Source organism: Psittacula echo, assembly GCF_963264785.1.
Source record: "Psittacula echo genome assembly, chromosome: 22".
In the NCBI taxonomy this organism is placed as follows: domain Eukaryota; kingdom Metazoa; phylum Chordata; class Aves; order Psittaciformes; family Psittacidae; genus Psittacula; species Psittacula echo.
In genome coordinates this window covers 6,441,984-6,459,681 of record NC_137758.1, presented here as the reverse complement: position 1 = coordinate 6,459,681, position 17,698 = coordinate 6,441,984, and the positions used below count along the sequence as shown (strand labels likewise).

The following is a 17,698-nucleotide window of genomic DNA, read 5'->3' as shown; positions in this document are numbered from 1 at the left end:
AGCCTTTGTTCCAGCAGCTGATGCAGGAGCAGCCCAGGGAGGGTTGACTTAACAGGGTCGCTGCTGAGGTGAGGGGACGGACTCAGCACTGGCGCTGCTTTTGGTGAGACCAAGAAGCCAGAGAAGTGGCTGCACCACGGAGGATGGGGCTCTCCATGGAGCACGGTGCCTGCTTCACCATGCTCACAGCCTCCTCCAGTGCTGCAGCACCCATCTCCCCTCCCGGCCCCTTTGCACCTTTGGGAATTCCAGTTGAGCTGTAAAGCAAACCCAACCCACCATCCCATGCAGGATGCAGCCGCTGCCCGGGTACGCATGGGGTGGGAGCTGAGCCAGTACAGCTGGAGCACCACTGCAAACCCCTCTGCAAAGGGGAGACCTTGTCCTGGGCTTACAAAGAGCTTGGAGGGGGCTTCTGGGGTACCTGTGAGTAGGGGAGGTCACAGGGAGATGGGGTCAGGCACTCGGGGCCCCGGGAGAGCCGCATTGTTCGGCAGTGCCGGGGGCTGCTCCAGCCTGGCGTGACTCACCCAACCACACAGGGCTTTGGCGAGGGCCTCCACCGCTCGGGGAGGGAGAAGACAAAGCAGCTCACACACAGACACACACTGTTTCCCACCCTCCTCCATCCCAGCTCTGCTCTCATCCCAAACACCACGCCACGGAAATCCTCGCCCCACTCAGCACCATCTGCTGATGAAGGTGCATCCTTCGCTCTGGCTTCCCTGCACCTGCCAGGAAGCTGCAATCTCAGCGGGATTCAGATCCCAGCAGTCTAAGGAGATAATTGTGCTGTAATCAGAGGAATCATAGCCAGGCTGGCTGGAGTGGGGTGATGGCGCAGAGCTGGGGTTCCCCCTTCTCCCATCCCGGTGGGGAAGGCTCTGCAGAGCCCCCCAGAAAGCTACCACTGGTGAGCCAGGCACCCACAGCTCCTCCTGGACATGCCAGGAGTTTCCATGCACCCATCACGTCCATGAGCAAGATTCCCCACCGCAGACGAGTCCCTGCACCATCAGACTGCCTCAGTTTCCTTGCTGGTGGAGAGGAGGCATCACCTTACCTTCATGAAGAGCTAGAGACCCAAGAGGGGTCACACAGAAATATCTGGGAAGCAGCCGAGGTGCCCAGCGCCATAAAGGGTCACTGCAGCTCTGCTGGGCCAAAGCCCGGGGCACCCTGAGGGTGTCCGTCTATGAGCAGGTGGGCTCCAGGAAGGGGTAACTTTGGGGGGACACAGTGCAGAGATGGGCACGAGTATCGCCCTCCCAATCCCACTGCCACCAGCAGCCCACCAATAGCTCCTCTGGGAACTGCCTGGCGATTGGGAAGGGATAACCATTGCCACAGCCACTGGAAAGTGGATTATCACCCCCTGCACCAGGCTGGATTGCCCAAAGCAACGCGAGAGCCCCCGCCTCATGCAAGTGCAGCCAGGGGAGGGTTTCTGTCTGTGTCCCCAAAAGCCAAGTCCTCCTGCAGCCCGAGGCCAGGCTTGCTCTGTGGGGTTACAAAGCAGCAGCGGGTTAGTGAGGCATGCGGTTAGCGTGACAGCTCAGCCCCCCGAGCCCGGTTATGATCTCCAGTTGGGAGACCATCTACTGTTAGACCCCTCCAGAGAGATAGAGAACAAAAATATTTACCATTAGAAAACGTCTCAAGGATAACGTGTTGCTGGAAGTGTCTCTCCCCTGTTCATAAAAAAGTGATTTAGAAACAGTGTCCAGCAAGGAGCTCGGTTGGTGTCACATCAATGGGCTCCACTCCACTGCCTTTCCAGCCTGGTGGAAATCCTCCCTTTGAGTTTTTGCTCCCCCCACCTCCCAAAAGAGCCCAAACCAGAGGTCTAGGTCTGGCACTATCGACTCCTCCATCACCCTGTCGGAAGCATCATCCCATGTCCCACAGCCTCTCCAAACCCCTTTTGGTTTTGTGCTCTCTGTGCGAGAAGGAGGAAGCGCGTTGCAAGGAGCGTTAGTGCAGCCCGTTAGTCTGGGGAGCCGGGTCCTCACCGGAGTAACACCACCACGTGCTGGGGCTGAATGCAACCCCTGGCTGGAGCTCTATGGACACTGCAGCCTTGGGCTTTCTCAAGGTGACTGTGTCCCACCAGTGGCACTTGCACCACTTGGATCTAGCAGCTAAGCCAGCGCTGAGCCCAGATTTTGGGTGTGCTTGGGCTGCTCAGCATCACCCATGCACCCACCTGCAGGGGGCCCCGGGGGGGCACGGCACAGCCCCAGGGTGCTGAGTACCCAAAGGGTCATAGCGGAGCCTTGTGGGGAGTGAAAATGGCCAACATGGGGCTGAGAGCAGCCTGGGCAAAGCCATAGACCCCAAAATTGGTGCTAAATTTTGGTGCTAAGAACACCCAGAGATCACTTTCGGGGCTTGCCCCAAAACCTTGGCATGAGCTTTGCCCTGCAAAGGAAACTGCCTGGCATCACCCATCTCCTATAGAGTCAAAACCTGATGCTTGGGTCTGGTGGTATCAACTCCTCCATCACCCTGTCTGAAGCATCCCACATTCCACAGCCTGTCCAAACCCCTCCGCTTCTGGGGGAGACTCCCATGGCTGGGAGATGTCCTTCCTTCATCCCAGACATTCCGGGGAGGGGACAGAACCCCGTGGCACTGCTGTACTGAAGCCGGAGAGCCCCTGGCTGGGCATGGGGTGCTCAGGGCACCCAGAGCCCATCACCCGAGCAGAGGCGAGCGCATCCCTGCTTCAGGAGAAACAACGCCGGGTCTGTGCAAGGAGAGGACAGCGGAAGGGGAAAAGGGGAAACGCAGCCCCCATGTGCCTGTGCTGTGCAGGGGGCTCAGGCTAAGGGCAGGGACTCAGCAGCCGGGACACAGGGACCGCGTCTCCATGGGGAGTTTGATGTGTGCAGAGCGTGCATGGAATGCCCATGGCAAACCATCTCGTGTCCCTGAGCCCTGCTTTCCCCTTCCCAGAGCCTTCCTATGCCTCAGCCCCTTCCCTCCCATGTCCCAGGCATTGACCTGCAGCAGGGTTCGGCTGCACAAACCCAGAGCATCGGCGGAGCTGCTGCAAACTGCCCAGGCACGGGTCAGGAAATCAACCATAAAACTTGAGCTGGGTTTAGTTTCCTTCTCCATCTACTCATGTTTCCTCCCCATCCACCTCCTCCTGCTCCTCCAGTGCTTGCTGCAAGCAGGGGACAGCATCAGTCCCATTAAACCCCAAATATCACTGGGAGCGAGCTACAGTGATGCCCTGGCTTGCAAATCTTCCCGGAAAGCCAAAATCTGCATCGACCGCAGCAGCCTGGTTTGCATCTACCCGCGGGCGCTGCACCCTGGGCTGCTGAAGGGCGATTCTGTGTCCTTGCTTTTTATGTCCTTTGTGAAAAAGAGCTGCTTTTTTGAGCGTAAATATCAATATTTCAGGTCATTGGCCTCCCCTCCCAGCTCCCCCTCCCCCTCGAGACATGTTGGGAGCCATTAGGGCTGGCCCCGCTCTGCTCAGAGGCATGTTCTTCATTATCTGCATTTTTAAAAGCAGCACTAAAAAGCGGAAAAATGAAAAACACCGGCCGTGGCCTAATGAAACTGTCACTCAAAGGGGCTGAGCGTGCTTCCTGCCGCGTGGTGTGATCTGAAGGGAACCTGGACCAGGGGCCTGTCCCGGCAGCCCATCAAACGCACCGCGTACAATTTCAAAGCCCATGGCCTGGGGAGCGAGTTTGTGTTTCCCCTCGCTGGAAACTTTATTCCCCTTGAAATGATGAAATATTTCAGAGGAAATGGGGAAGGGGCAGCGGAGGGAGCACTGGGGGGAGGGCTGCTTGCTGAGCCCCGGCCATAAAACAAGAAAGGGTGGTTATAAATATCCGAGCAGGTACCTCGGCTGTAAATCTGCCCCCGCGGGGCAGCCACCGGCTCCCAGCGGCCGCAGCACAATCCTGCAGTGTTCCCGTGCTGGGGCTGGGGGCTGGGATTCCCCCGGGAATGCGGGAGCCAGGCAGGCTCCTTCCTGCTGGTGCTGGGTTTGGGGCTGGTGCCTCTCCTAAAATCCTTCATTGTGGTGTTTGAGTTCCCATAGGAACACGGGTGAGGGGAGAGCTCACGGGGATGTACCAGCTCTGGTGGGAGATGCCTCTCCAGCAGGTATGGCGCATGGTTTGGGAACAAAGAGGGAGATTTTGGTCAAGGCCATGAGGATGAATGATTTTGGAAGCCCCCAAATCCCACCATCATGCCCATGGTACTTGGGATCCAAGTGCTGAGACTCTCTGGCAAAACCACCCCTCTTGAGCATCTCCCGAACCATGAGCTGCTTTGAGGAGCTGCTCTCCTACCCACTGCACCCACCAGGTCAGGAGCACCCTTTTGGTGCCATTCCTCCCCAAGCCCTCACACCAACACAGACACCACACACACAGGGACCTCCACCCAGGAGGAGCACGCCAGCTGATGCACCCCAAAGTCCCCTTTGGAGGAGCGCTCCCCTCCCCAGGCACCACAATAACCCCGCTGGTTATTGTGTCCTCAGCGGCTGGGACAGGACGTGGCGGCCACGGAAGCGAACACAAGGATGGCGGAGACAAGGGGCTGATCCTGCCAGCTGCCAGGAGGGACTGGGATTAATCCTGGCAGTGGGCTGGGTGACAGCGGTGACGTTAAGGTCACAGGCAGCTGAGCTGACAGGCAAGAGGGCTTTGATGCATCCACTGAGCTGGTGGGGAGCAGCCAGGGGCTCGGGGGGCTCCTCGGCTGCTCACCCCGAGGATGGAGCTGTCCTTGGGAAGCTGCTCAGGCACAGCAGGGCCACAGGGAGCCAAAACCTCTCTCTCGCTTTCAATTCCTCTTTCATTTTTATTTTGCAATGAGAACTCAAATGTCTGGAGCAATTTGTGGACTTAATCACTCTCCAAATGCAACGTTCTTTTAAATTGAATCAGCTGCTCGGCAGCACGAGCATATGAAACCAGTAAAACTTCGATCTCTGTTTGATGTTCTACAATTTGGAAACACACGGAGGAAAAGGACAATTCTGAGGGTGGTTCACTTGTCAGGTTGTCAGGGGTTTGGGTTAGACAACTGTTCCTGAGCCCAGGCTCCATGGTGCCAACTAAGAACAGATCACAGGGACTAAATCCATTCCCTCTGTCCCTGCTCAAATGCTGCCAGTGACAGCAACAGTAACAGTTTCTAGCACGGGGACATTCTCAGCCCTCTCCCTCAGCAGCATGGAGACAGGCAGGGACCCTGCTCGCACCCCAGCACAACAAACCAAACCCCAACCACCCCCTCAAGCATCCCCGCAGCCACTTTTGCCCTTTGTGGCTGAGCAGCAGCGCATTCCCATGGGTACCAGCCCCATCCCTCACATCACCGAGGTCCTCCAATCTCAGCAACAGGAAACGCCGCATCCCCAAAGCCCCTTCATCAGGCCAAGAGCAAATTTCCCAGGGAGGAAGAGGAGCCACCCCACACCCCAACCCCCATCCCAGGCCATGGCTCGCACCTACCTATGCACGTCACCCCGTCAGAGTGCAGCAAAAACTTGACGTGGCAGCCACACTTGGGCCCCTGGTCAGTGTCATCGCATGTGTGCTGGCAGCCCCCATTCCCGTAGTTGCAGGTCACTGCAGGAGGCAGAGAATCAGCTGTCAGCAGGGTCCCCAGCCCCTTTCTTCCCCATCCAGCATCCTCAAGGAGTAGCATAAAGCCAGCTTGGAGAAACCTCATCCATATCCTCCTGGATAATTTCTAAAGCCCTTTGAGTTTCCCTGCGGGATCTTGGTAGATGCAAACTGTGATGTGGTTTATAGAGTCATAGAATGGTTACGGTTGGAAAGGACATTAAGATCATTCAGTTCCACCCCCCTGCCACGGGCAGGGACACCTTCCACTGGAGCAGCTTGCTCCAAGCCCCTGTGTCCAACCTGGCCTTGAACACTGCCAGGGATGGGGCAGCCACAGCTTCTCTGGGCACCCTGTGCCAGCACCTCAGCACCCTCACAGGGAAGAACTTCTGCCTTAGATCTAAATTTCTCGTGTCTTCTCTTTGCTTATTTTCTAAATGCCACTGGTGGAGCCTGAGCAAAGGAGACCTGTGGGCTGGCTGCTCCTGACCCTGGAATCCGACTTCACAAGGGAAGGGTGGGACTTTCCTGAGCTCTGGAATGACTCAGGTGCTCCTGGGAATCCCTCTCAGCCCTTCCCAAGAGGCAAGGCATTTACCATGGAGGGAAAACAGGCTCATAGGATTAAAACTCCATCTCATTTTACACATTTGCTACATACAACAAAGGGAGAAACAAAAATAACTGCATAAACACATTCATCTCTATTTAATAACCCTGGCAATGCCAGTGAGATGCTGGCAGGAGATGAGACGGGTTCAGAACACCATGACCCCCAGGGAAAGAATTCCTGTGCTCATCCTGTGTCAATCGCATTCTCACTGTTCATCTCCTCTTTGGAAAGTGAGACACTGGGGCAGGGGCAGAGCATGCCACACCTCTGGGACCCCTTTAAGTGCCATTTGAGCCTGGTCAGCGTAAGAGCACAATGTCTCATGGCAGAGGAGGAATCCAAGAGCATCCTCTGTAAAAGGAACAGAGGCAGAGCTGGGCATGCTGGAGGAAAATGAAGCTCAGAGAGCTTCAGACTCAATGAACCAATTGCTACCAGGGGGGTCAGGGCTTTGCAGCAAGGCCAGGAGGTGTCTGTATCATGGAGACAAGGTTAGGGGCTCCCAGGAAACTGTATCCCCATCCCTGGAGTGCTCCTTACATTTGCAGTCACGCTGGTTCTTGGTGAGCTCGAAGCCGGGGCGGCACTCGCAGGCGATGCCCCCTTTGGGGGTCTCCCGGCAGATGTGGGCGCAGCCGTGGTTCTTGTTCATGCAGTTCATTCCTTCTAAAAGAGAGAAGGAAGCAAAGAAAAGCTCCAGAAGCTTGCTGGTACTGGTCTGCGGCGTCAGAGGGATGGCTGGGGTGGGATGGGGAGGGGGAAATAGAGGAAAACCTTGCAATAAGAACCTTACTGGGTTCTTGCCTCGAAGAAGGTGTCTCAAAGGGCAGCATCTCCTGGCACGGAGCTGCTTGGGAAGGTGGACAAAGCCACCCTGGAGCTTTCAACCTTTGGTTCCCTCCCACCACCTCAGGCAAGACCCTGTTCCCACATCTCCTTGAAGGAGGATGCTGAGATGCACCAAGCATGCACTGGAATGGTTAAAAAGCAGAGGCTGGAGCCTGTGGATGTCCCAGATTGCTCCCCATCACCTGCCCCACAGATCCCACCTAGCTCCAGGACAGCACAATCGTCTCTAAGTGCAGTGGCAGGGAGCCCTCTGTCATTATAGCCTCCTGCCTCCAGGCACACCAGCCCTCCCTTCCCCGGCCTCCATGCTGGGGCTGGGAACCCCCACCCTGTGAGGAGCCCCAGTCCATCCCCGTGGCATCCTTCAGGGTACCCTGGGGCTAGGATGCTGCTTTGACTCCCTTGTCTCCACCCAGCCTTGCCCCAGGGACCCATGCGATGCCCCAGGGATGCCAGAGACAGCCAAGTGCTCTCAGCCCCTCCTCCAAGCAGCTTTTTCCTCTCATTCTTTTTTAATGTTGCTCTTCACTATGTGGCAGCATCTCCATCACGTCCCCGTACAGCGGACACGAGGGCCTCCGAGGCTGACCCTGCCCTGCCGCACCATTTGTCCCCTGGAGCTTCCAGAGAAGCCACATCCCAATAGCGGTCTGCAGAGCTCCCTCAGCACGTCCCGGCAGAGACACAGGCTCTGGAGTCTGTGTGCCCTGGCTCCCCTCCAGGCCGGGGTGGCCGCACGCTGGTTTCCTACAACTCCTTAGGAGATCCCACCCGCGCCCAGCATCCTCCTGCACCGCAGGCCGCCAGGACACAGCGATTCCTCAGTGCCTAAAGCCACTGTTGGGGAAGGGATGCACCCCTTTAATCATTCCTTTCCCTGCAACACCATCATCTGCTCTTGCACCAGCACAAGGTGCTTGCCCCTTTTGCTTTCGTGACTCCACTGCCATTGTTGGGCTGAGCACAACAGGGTTTAGAGGCACCAATACCCAGTGAGCCCCCAACCCTTGGCCTCTCCTTACTGGGAGGAACCAGCTGGTGCTAAGGAGAGGGTGGTGGTGCTGCAGGAGTGGGGTTCTGGGATCTATCACCCAGATCTCTTACCCAGCAGCGTTTCATCCCCTGTGCATCAGGGGGGAGAGAGGAAAGCAAGGGGAGAATCAGAAAAGGAGAAAGAGCAGAGGGAAAGGAGAAAGCCTCCTGCCAGGGTAGAGAAGAGAAACAAGGAGCTGGCAAGGACCCCAGAAGGAAGGAAGCAGCCATAACATTGAGGTTTAGCTCTCTAATAATGAATGCTTCTGCCTTGGCAGTGCCCAAAAGCCAAGAGTAAAGTCAGAACAGGCTTTAATATCAGACCCCAGATTGTCCTCAGCTTTCTGCTTTTTCCAGGCTCACATCCCAGGGACCAGCTGCAGCCCTCTCACCCCTCATCCTCCTGAGCCCAAGCTCGGGGACCACGAAGCAGCTACAAGATCAACCTCAGGGTGCAGAAGCAACACAGACCTCCCCAAGACAACATCACTGTGCAGCTCAAAAACTCAGCTCAAACACCAGCACCTGCATCCCTGTCCCCAGCAAGGGCCACCCACTGTGTCATGGAGAAGAAGGAGCAGCCAGCTCGTCCCTCCTGGACACACAGGGGATAGGGATGCAGGAGATGCCACCATGGTTGAGCTGTCCCAGGCTGGGCAAGATTCCCAGGGGAGCTGGAGCGACTGACACAGCTGGGAAGGAGGGGGGGAGGGAAGCAAAACTCAGCTGGCTTTGCCAAACAGCAGAGATAAAAATCTGGAGATGCAGAAATCTCTTATTTCCTCCTATTTTGGCTCCAGATGCTCCAATTTAGAACTGATATCAAGACGAAGGGCTTGGTGCTGCACAAGACCTGGCAGGAGAAGAGGAGTCTCACAGGGGGGTGTGAGGATCTCCAGGCATCTTTTATTTAACGAAACACTCTAGATATAGGATCAGCTTCCTCTGTCTGGTATTACTGACCTTGGCTAAGGGGCCTGAGAGGGTTTTCTTACAGAGATGTTTATGAGTCCCAGAGCAACGTGCTCATAATAAATTTGCTTTCAAATTTGCAACACCAGGAGGGGTCATGAACCAGCATCCAAACCGAAACCCAAACCCATACCCAGGCAGCGCAGGGGTGGCCAGAGGTGACAGATCTGTCCATTAATGCAGAGGCTGGAGGGAAAGGCCACGCACTAACCTTCGGGGCGCTGGATGCAGGTGTGCTGGTTGTCACTGAGGAAGAAGCCCTCCCGGCAGAAGCACTCGTAGCTGCCCATCATGTTGACACAGGTCTGCTGGCAGCCGCCGTTGCCCTCTGAGCACTCATCCAGGTCTGCAAAGGGGACATGGCAGGAGGTGAGCATGGATCCATGGCGCACAGAGGGGATGGGGAACTGGGTGGGACGGATCTGCACATTATTTCTGCTTTACATCCATGATCCCCCAGCTAGAAGAAAGGGAGATGCTTTAGGACTTCAGGGGATGAAGGCAAAGCACCCCATGGGATGGGCTGCAGAGGCCATGCAGCTTCCTCAGCTAACAGGCAAAAAAGGTCCAGCCTTGTCTGACAAAAGGGAACCCAAAACCACAGAGAAAGGGATTTTTTTTTTCCCATGGCCGCCAGAGCACCCAGGATGCTCGGATGGGATAGTGATGGCAGCCACCCCCCGCTCCTAGCCCTTCCGAGCCCGTTGCTGGCTGGGGATGCCTGCACTTCATTAAGGAGTGCTGAGAAACCTTAGCCCAGAGCCGGGATAATTATTTGTAAGACTCAAACCCCCAGCAGCTCTGCTGCCCTCATGCCTGTTTCAGTTTAATGAGCCAAGGCTGAAAGGGGCTTGAGTTGTGCACCCGTGGCAGTGGCAATGCCCTTGCCCTAGGTTGCTCCTGCTCCATCCCTGCAAATCCCTTGTTTCATAGAATGGTTAGGGTTGAGAAGGACCTTAAGATCATCTAATTCCAACCCCAAATGAAGAGCAATTGCCTTTACTATCTCCAAATGGTTTCCAGGGACAGCAGTCCAAGCTGAACTCACCAGAGCCCCAAGATGCCAGGGCAACCAGGACTTGGCCAGAGAATCAGACCCCTGCCCCTTCCACCCGCAGTCCCAGAGCTGGGTGATGGTGTCAGGATGGGGAGTGGGGGTCCCGTGCCAAAGAAAACCTCCCATGAACTTTAGTGTTGCAGAGCCAGGGAAAGCTGAGTCCTGCCAGCACCGGCGGCTGGAAACACTCAGTGATGGACTGTGCTGAGGGGCATCCCCCCGGGCCACCTGCACTGCCCTCCTCTCTGAGTGGCACAGCAGGCACTAAAACCCCTTGCTTTGGGCAAAGAGATGGATGGATGGATGGATGGGGGGATGGGGGAATGGAGGGATGGATGGATGGGTGGGGGGATGGGGGAATGGAGGGATAGAGGGATGGATGGAGGAAGGGAGGGAGGGAGGGAGGGAGGGATGGATGGGTGGATGGATGGGTGGGGGGATGGGGGAATGGAGGGATGGATGGAGGGAGGGAGGGATGGATGGATGGATGGATGGATGGGGGGATGGGGGAATGGAGGGATGGATGGAGGGATGGAGGGATGGATGGAAGGAGGGAGGGAGGGATGGGTGGATGGATGGATGGATGATGGATGGATGGGGGGATGGGGGGATGGATGGATGGATGGATGGATGGATGGGTGGGTGGGTGGATGGATGGATGGATGGATGGGGGGATGGATGAATGGATGGATGGGTGGGTGGGGGGATGGGGGGATGGATGGATGGTTGTCCAAGCAGTGTGAGTGCCTTGCACTATGTCCCTTGCCCCAGACAAGCCCAGGGAGATGCTGCAACCCTAGGGGATGGTCAGAAATCCAAGCAGGGCTACAGCTGGAAACTGCCATGGGAGCAAAGCTCAGGAGCACCCCACAAAGCCACTGCCTTGGAAAGGAGGTGTTGAAAACATTATCTCACACCCAGGTGCCCGCAGGGCAGGCTAGGGCTGACAGCCAGGCTGCAGCCAGACACAAAAAGGATGTCCTCTGTGATGGCAGGAGGCCTGCAGCTTCCTCTGAGGCTCAATCCAGCCAAGCTATGTGCTGCAGATGCCAATAACTCTCCTCAAATCCCCCCACTTATAACAAGGGCTTAAGGTCTTGCAACTTCTCCTTCAAGCTCTGCACAAAAATGAGGATGCAGCCGCTCAAACCCGACGGCTGGAACAAGACTCCGCCGCTCTAATACCTGTTTTATTAAATGCAACAGAGATGGGCAGAAGCCAGCAGGGCCTGTGTCAGGACGGGGGCTCCAATTCCTGCTCTGGTTCAAAAGGTTGCCTGGGGTGGGTGATGGGGGAGCCTACGGGCATGCCCTGACCCTCTCTGACCCACCTGCAGCTCAGCCACTGCTCTCAGCACCAGCAAAGCCTGGGCACGACCCTCTGCTGTGCTCTGCTTCTCTTCTTTTTGGCTAAGTAGAGATGCTGCAGGAGGATGGAGAAACCCACTGGGGTTCACCCCTGATGCCCCTCAAGAGTGGCTGTTGAGCAAACCAAGCTGGAGCATGGAGGGTGTCAACATCCTCACCTGTAAAGTCGGCTCCAGGGGATAAACCAGCCCCATCCCTATGGCAGAGCAACACAGAAATGCTGGTATAAACCCGCCCATCCCTACAGGAAAGCAACACATCCGAGATGCTGGGATGAGCCGAGGAAAGGCTCAACGGGGGGAGCTGGGGCTGCCCTTCAGGTCCTCCCTTGCCCCAGCTGCTCCCCAGCCACCTCCATCCCCTCCCACCCAACTCTGTAAACACATGACGTGTGCGGCTCGCCGAGCCCGGCTTTCCTTTCTTCTCCTCGGGCTCATCCTCCCCAGGGAGAGGAAGGCAGAGCCGCCTCCTCCCAGCTGTGTAAATCTCCCCCCTCCCCGAGGAGGCTGCAAAGATCCTGGTGATGGTGGTTAATGCAAAGCGTATGTGTCCATAATCCCTCCCCCTCCTCCTCCTCCCAGTGATGAGCTCATTAATGACCCCTCTGCAGACACTCATTAGGAACTAGCATGAACTCCAGGTGGAGGGCGGGTGGGTGGATCCGTGCCCCAGCAATTCCACCCGTGGGTGCTGGGGGAGGAAGTGGGTGCCGGGCTGTGGGAAGCCTGGCCAGCCCTAGGGCTCTGCCGGGAGCTTTGGCTCTGCCGTGGCCGGATGGAGTTTGGGGCAGTGGGAAGTGGTGGGGAGGATGCGCGGCTGCTCCCTAAGCAGATGCCGGGTTTGTCTTGGCCCGGGGATTATTTACCCAGTCTCTTCGCTGGTTCTCATCCCCACCGGCTTTGCTATTAACTCATCTATTTTGGCAGGTGCAGGGCTGACCTCAAGCACGAGTGGCAGGGCCTGGGTGAGCCCCACAGGCTGGTCCTGCCCTGGGCAGCACAGCAGAACGGCTGGCACGGCCACTCACCACAGCAGGATGCAGCTGGGGGGAGGCTGTGGCTCACACACAGCATCCCCAAACCCAACCTTCCCAGTCTTGCCTTACCCCAAACTCCCCCAGTCGATGGATGAACTCATGGAGCAAGTTTTTCTCCCAGCGTGGAGCATCATCCCTCAGCATCACCCCTGTGCAATGGGGAGCAATCCTGTCCCCAGCGAGCCATCATGGCATGGGACATGTCTGCTGCTGGCACCCTGCAAGTGCCACTATGGTCCCCTGGCGCTGAAACTGATCTCGGGGGCTTAGGGCTGAGAAGGTGCACAGCAAAGCAAGCCAGCAGGCTGGTCCCAAGGTACCAGAGCTGCCGAGTGGTTGTGACATGCCAGCATCCCACCAGCATGCTGGGGCCTCACCTAAGCAGTTGTGGCCGTCGTGTGCCAGGCGGAAGCCGTCATAGCAGGTACAGCGGTAGTTCCCAGGGATGTTCACGCACTCGTGGACACAGCCTGCATTATCCTCCCGCTCACACTCATCAACATCTGGGGAGAGAAGAGGCAGGAGAGCTGCAGGGCTGCCCAAGGGGATGGCCAACCCTCTGCATGGGTGCTGAGCCCCATTTCCACTGTGTTTGCACCCAGCTGATGTCGCATCCTGAGGTCTCTGCTTATTCCAGCAGGTCCCCAGCTCCATTATCACCTACAGCATCCCTCCACACTCTGCAAAACCATCCCTGTCTGCACCCTGGACTCCCAGCTAACCTTAAAGCCTTGGCACAGCACAGTGCACTGGGAATCCCATGGGATTTCCCACACTGGTGGGCAGAGCACCACGTCTCCATGGCGAAGCCCTGCTGTCCCTGGAGCGCGCTTTAATCCCCCTGCTATTTGTACTCAGCTCATCCTGACCCTGGACCCACCCTAAGCGGAGCTGGGAATTCTTCCCCTGTGCCATTCCTGCTTTTCTGCTGCTGCTCCTCCACAGAGCCCGTTTTCATTCTGTGTCCAACTTGGCTGCATATATCTACATCTATGTCCATATCTGTATCATCTATATCTCCATATATTATTTTATATTATATTATGATTTATATTATATTATTATATTAATTTAGCAGCTAGGCCAGTTCTGCAGCCTCTGGGTTGGAAACCCTGCAGCAAAAAGCACACAGCTTTGTACAAAACAAGCCTCAGGTGATCTCCCAGGGACTGGGCAGCCCCAGTCTTGTAAATGCTGCGATAGCACAGAAGGTGCTTAGCGGCTGCCGCTGCCACTGCCACCAGCAAGGACAGTCATACTCCTCTCCATCCCCAGGCACTGTCAATAGGTGTCAATTGTGGTGTCAATAGGCCAGGAGTTTAAAGCAGAAAAGGGGACTAAAACATCTGCAGTGTGCTGGGGTGAACCAGCTGTCTGCAAGGGCAGGGACACTGCTGAAGAGCCACTGCCAGCTCTGACCTGCCGGGGCTGTCACTTGTTGGACAAGTGGCACTGTTGGTGGTGATGTGCCCCTACCTTTGCAATGCTTCCCGTCGCCGGTGTAGCCAGATTTGCAGATGCACTTGTAGGACTTCGGGGTGTTCTGGCAGATGGCATCGATGTGGCAGTTGTCAGTGCCCTCCACGCACTCATCGATATCTGCAAGGGGAGAGGCAGGGAGATGGGGAGAGCTGGGGGGCTCTACCCCATTGCCCCACTGGAGCCATTGCTTGAGGCGATGAAACCAAGCAGCCCTCCAGTTCCTCAACCAGCCCACGATCCAGAAAGGCTTGAGGAGCAGTGCAGTACACCCAGCCCTGACACAACAGGTGATGGGCTCACTGTGGGACATGGTGCATCACTAGGTCCACTCATGAGCCTGTGTCCCCACTCGCACACAAACCACCTTGAAACTCCCCGACCCTCTCACATGTCTGATGGTAGGAAACACTGCTCAGGAGCCCAGAGTCCAGGCTGGAGCCAGCCCAGGGAGAGGTGAAAGTCTCTGTCTCCAATTAGCTGACCAGGCACGCAAATAATCATCATCGCTTTCTATTCTTAGGCGCAGAAAAACGTGCAGGAATTAGCAGGAACCACGCTAAATAAACCTGGGAGCTGGGAGTGGGAAGCAGGAGGGAGAACTGTGAAAAACATCAAAGCTTCCTTGGGGACACAGCCAAAATCTGCATCTTCCCCATCCCCCTTTTGCCCCTCAACCCACTTATCCGGGATGCAGCACCCTGGTACCCAGAGCATGACATCTGGAGCACTGTGCACCAGTGATGGCCTCAAGTGGTGATGCCCAAGGGTTTGCCATGGCGGGAGGCTGTGGGAGTGGAGGTTTTAATGGTATTTGGGAAACAGAGGAGCCTTGAGCACGTGGAGCAGAGGTTTATGATCCAGAGGCTGCTCACCTGGCTGCTCTCTGCCCTCCCTCAGTGAGGGAGGTGTGGTGCTCCGGAGCGGGCACATCCCCTCTCTGGCTGCCAATGCCTGCCAGGGTGTAAGGCAGCTGAGTGCCCCTGGCAGGGGAGGTGCGTGCTGAGCATCACCCACAGCCCTTCAGGCACGGGCAGGGCTCGCTGAGCACCCAGAGCTCCATGCTCTGACTCCACCAGCACATGGGAGCGTCAGTTCTGCTCCTGGGGATATTCACCTCCACCACCTCCCACTGGGATGGGCAGGATCTCACCAGGGAAGGGGGATCCGAGGGGCCCTCCAGCTTCCCTGTGTCCCAGAAAGAGAAACCCAAGGCTGAGAAGCTCTCAGCTGCCTTTAGAAAGCTGCTCCAAGAACAGAAGTGCTCCAGGAGCTCGCCAGAGACATGAAACATCCCTGCAAGCGGCGGGTGGGCAGGCAGCCCTGCCAGGATGGGGGCCACGGCCACGGGAGCATCGTCCGGAGCCTTATCCCAGCCATCCTGGCGGCTTTTTGCCGGGAGCTGTGAGTCAGGCGGCGGCGGCAGGAGAGCTTTGCCTCTGCACCGGGGAGGCGGCACGTGCCTGCGCATTGTATAAATATTTACAGCCCACATTCATATTTGTTATTTGACATTAGCCATGGCCCGCGGCCACCATGGCCTCCCTGGGGCCATTCATCACTGCCTGGAGCTTGACCCACTGCAGTGGGAACGATGGAGGGCTTGCACAGGGGACCAGCACCCTGCTCCCAGCACCTGCTGTGCTGTGACCACCCCAGCACCAAACAGCATCCCTAGGGAGAGGCTCACAGCCCTGCACAGGGGTCCTGTGGGTCTTGGGAGGGGCTGTTCTCCCTCTGGGGTGCTGAGCATGGTGCAGGTCTGGTTCCTCCCCAGCCAAACTTCACATTTGGCTGCAAACCCCATGGCACGGCTGCCCCACCACACTCCTGACCCACCTGCAAAGGCCCCCTCCTCCAGACCAAAAGGCATGTGCAAATAATCACTGGTGGATAAAACCCTGCAATAGCCACAGGGAGCAGAGCTTGCTTCTTCCCAACCATGTTTTCAGGCTCAAAAGGGTTTTTTGCCTCAAGAAGAAGCACTTCCACCACCCGTTAGCGCTGTTTGGCATCACTGCCTCCAGTGACTTCACCTCCGGCTCCCGCATCCCTCAGCGGGGCTCCTGGGTGGGTGACGGGAGGATGCGGCACCGGAGCAGGGGGATGCGAGTGGGATGTTGAGTGCTCACTGCTCCACAAGCAGCAATGAGCACAGGGACTCCACAGCACCATGGGCAACAGTGAGCCAAAGATCTACTGCATTTGCAGATCCTGGTCCTGACCCTAAGGATTCAGAGCACTCCCTCAGCTCTTCCCCACCAGGTTATAAATCACACCTCGATGCTTCCAATTGATGGTCCCAAGGGGAGAGTTGCGGGGTCCCAGCACCCCAGGCACTCACCCTGACATCCAGGTGGGATCCAGCATCCAAACAGTACAGACCAACCATCAACCCCATCTCCTTCTGCTAAAAACACCCAACCCCACGAAGCATCCATCAACCATCACATCATTGATGTTTTCCCACCCTTCAGCCAGAAACCTCACTTTTGGGGGGAGTTTATTTTCTATTTCTTTTTCCTCCTGCTCCCCCAAACTCAAGACAATGGACGAGGTCTGTGCAGCGCTGAACACAACGTCACGTCTTTCCCCCTCACACATGTGCATTGTTGGTCTTTTCTATCTTTTTCTTTTCCATTCTGTAACTTCAAAACGTCTCTAACTTTGGAAAGATTACACAGAAGTACAAAAGAAAACATTATACGTTTGCCACTCTGTAATTTTTCCAAAGCTGGAGACATTCTGAAAGGTTACGGGATCATAAAAAAAGGAAGAAAAAGGGGGGAAAAAGTGTGTGTGAGTGTGTGGGAAGAGTGAGTAAATACCCTCCTTGGGACCCCAGGGGCCATCCTAAGACTGGCAAAGATCCTAATGTCAGAAGGCCGAAGTTTTGGCTCCTCAGAAGTATCCTTACAAAACGATGGAGTGAATTAGAGAAAAAAAACCCAACCCTCTGAAAAACTACATTTTTGCTTCTTTTTTGTCAAGGTAACTGGTGTTTTCCCACAAAAGGGCAGCTTGGCTGTTGGGACAACCTGCTTTTCCCACAGGAGAATATAATCCACCCAGAAAAAAGCCACTGGCTGTGCTGCTGCAGGTGCTCCAGGGATTTCATATTCAAGCCAAGCAAAGAGAAGATTTAACAAAATAAAACATATAATCCTAGAATCACAGAATGGTTTGGGTTGGAAAGGACCTTAAGATCATGCAGTTCCAACCCCCTGCTACGGGCAGGGATGCCTCACCTTAGACCACGCTGCCCAAGGCTCTGTCCAACCTGGCCTTAAACTCTGCCAGGGATGAAACATTTATCACTTCTTTGGGCAGCCTGTTCCAGTGCCCCACCACATCCTTACTGATGTTCCCATCTCTATTTGCTCTTGCAAACTCCTCACTGGGGTGCACCCTGCTCATCCCACTGCTTGGGGAGACCTTCTGAAGTCCAGGTTCCAAACCCATGTGGGCTTTCTGGGGGAAACGAGCCAGGTTGCAGACCTGCATCCCCCACTTGCCCTGCTTGGATGAACAACCAGAAACCCTTTTATCACCCAAAGTTGCCTGAAACAAGCCCAGACCCGACAACACAGATGGATACTTCATGCCTCAAACAGATGCCCCATCCCTGGCAGTGTTCAAGGCCAGGTTGGACACAGGGGCTTGGAGCAAGCTGCTCT

General features: G+C 56.1%; 1 protein-coding gene across 1 annotated transcript in view; it reads right to left on the bottom strand.

Annotated features, from left to right (window-relative positions):
• SCUBE3 (signal peptide, CUB domain and EGF like domain containing 3) overlaps positions 1 to 17,698 on the bottom strand; it is a gene marked incomplete at both ends in the record, with an annotated part of 34,597 nt that overhangs the window by 11,445 nt on the left and 5,454 nt on the right. Inside the window, 6 exons of the mRNA XM_080633060.1 lie at positions 1,644 to 1,691; positions 5,499 to 5,615; positions 6,769 to 6,894; positions 9,293 to 9,427; positions 12,920 to 13,045; positions 14,019 to 14,141. Coding sequence (XP_080489186.1) covers positions 1,644 to 1,691; positions 5,499 to 5,615; positions 6,769 to 6,894; positions 9,293 to 9,427; positions 12,920 to 13,045; positions 14,019 to 14,141 — 675 coding nt within the window. The remainder of the gene's footprint in view (positions 1 to 1,643; positions 1,692 to 5,498; positions 5,616 to 6,768; positions 6,895 to 9,292; positions 9,428 to 12,919; positions 13,046 to 14,018; positions 14,142 to 17,698) is intronic.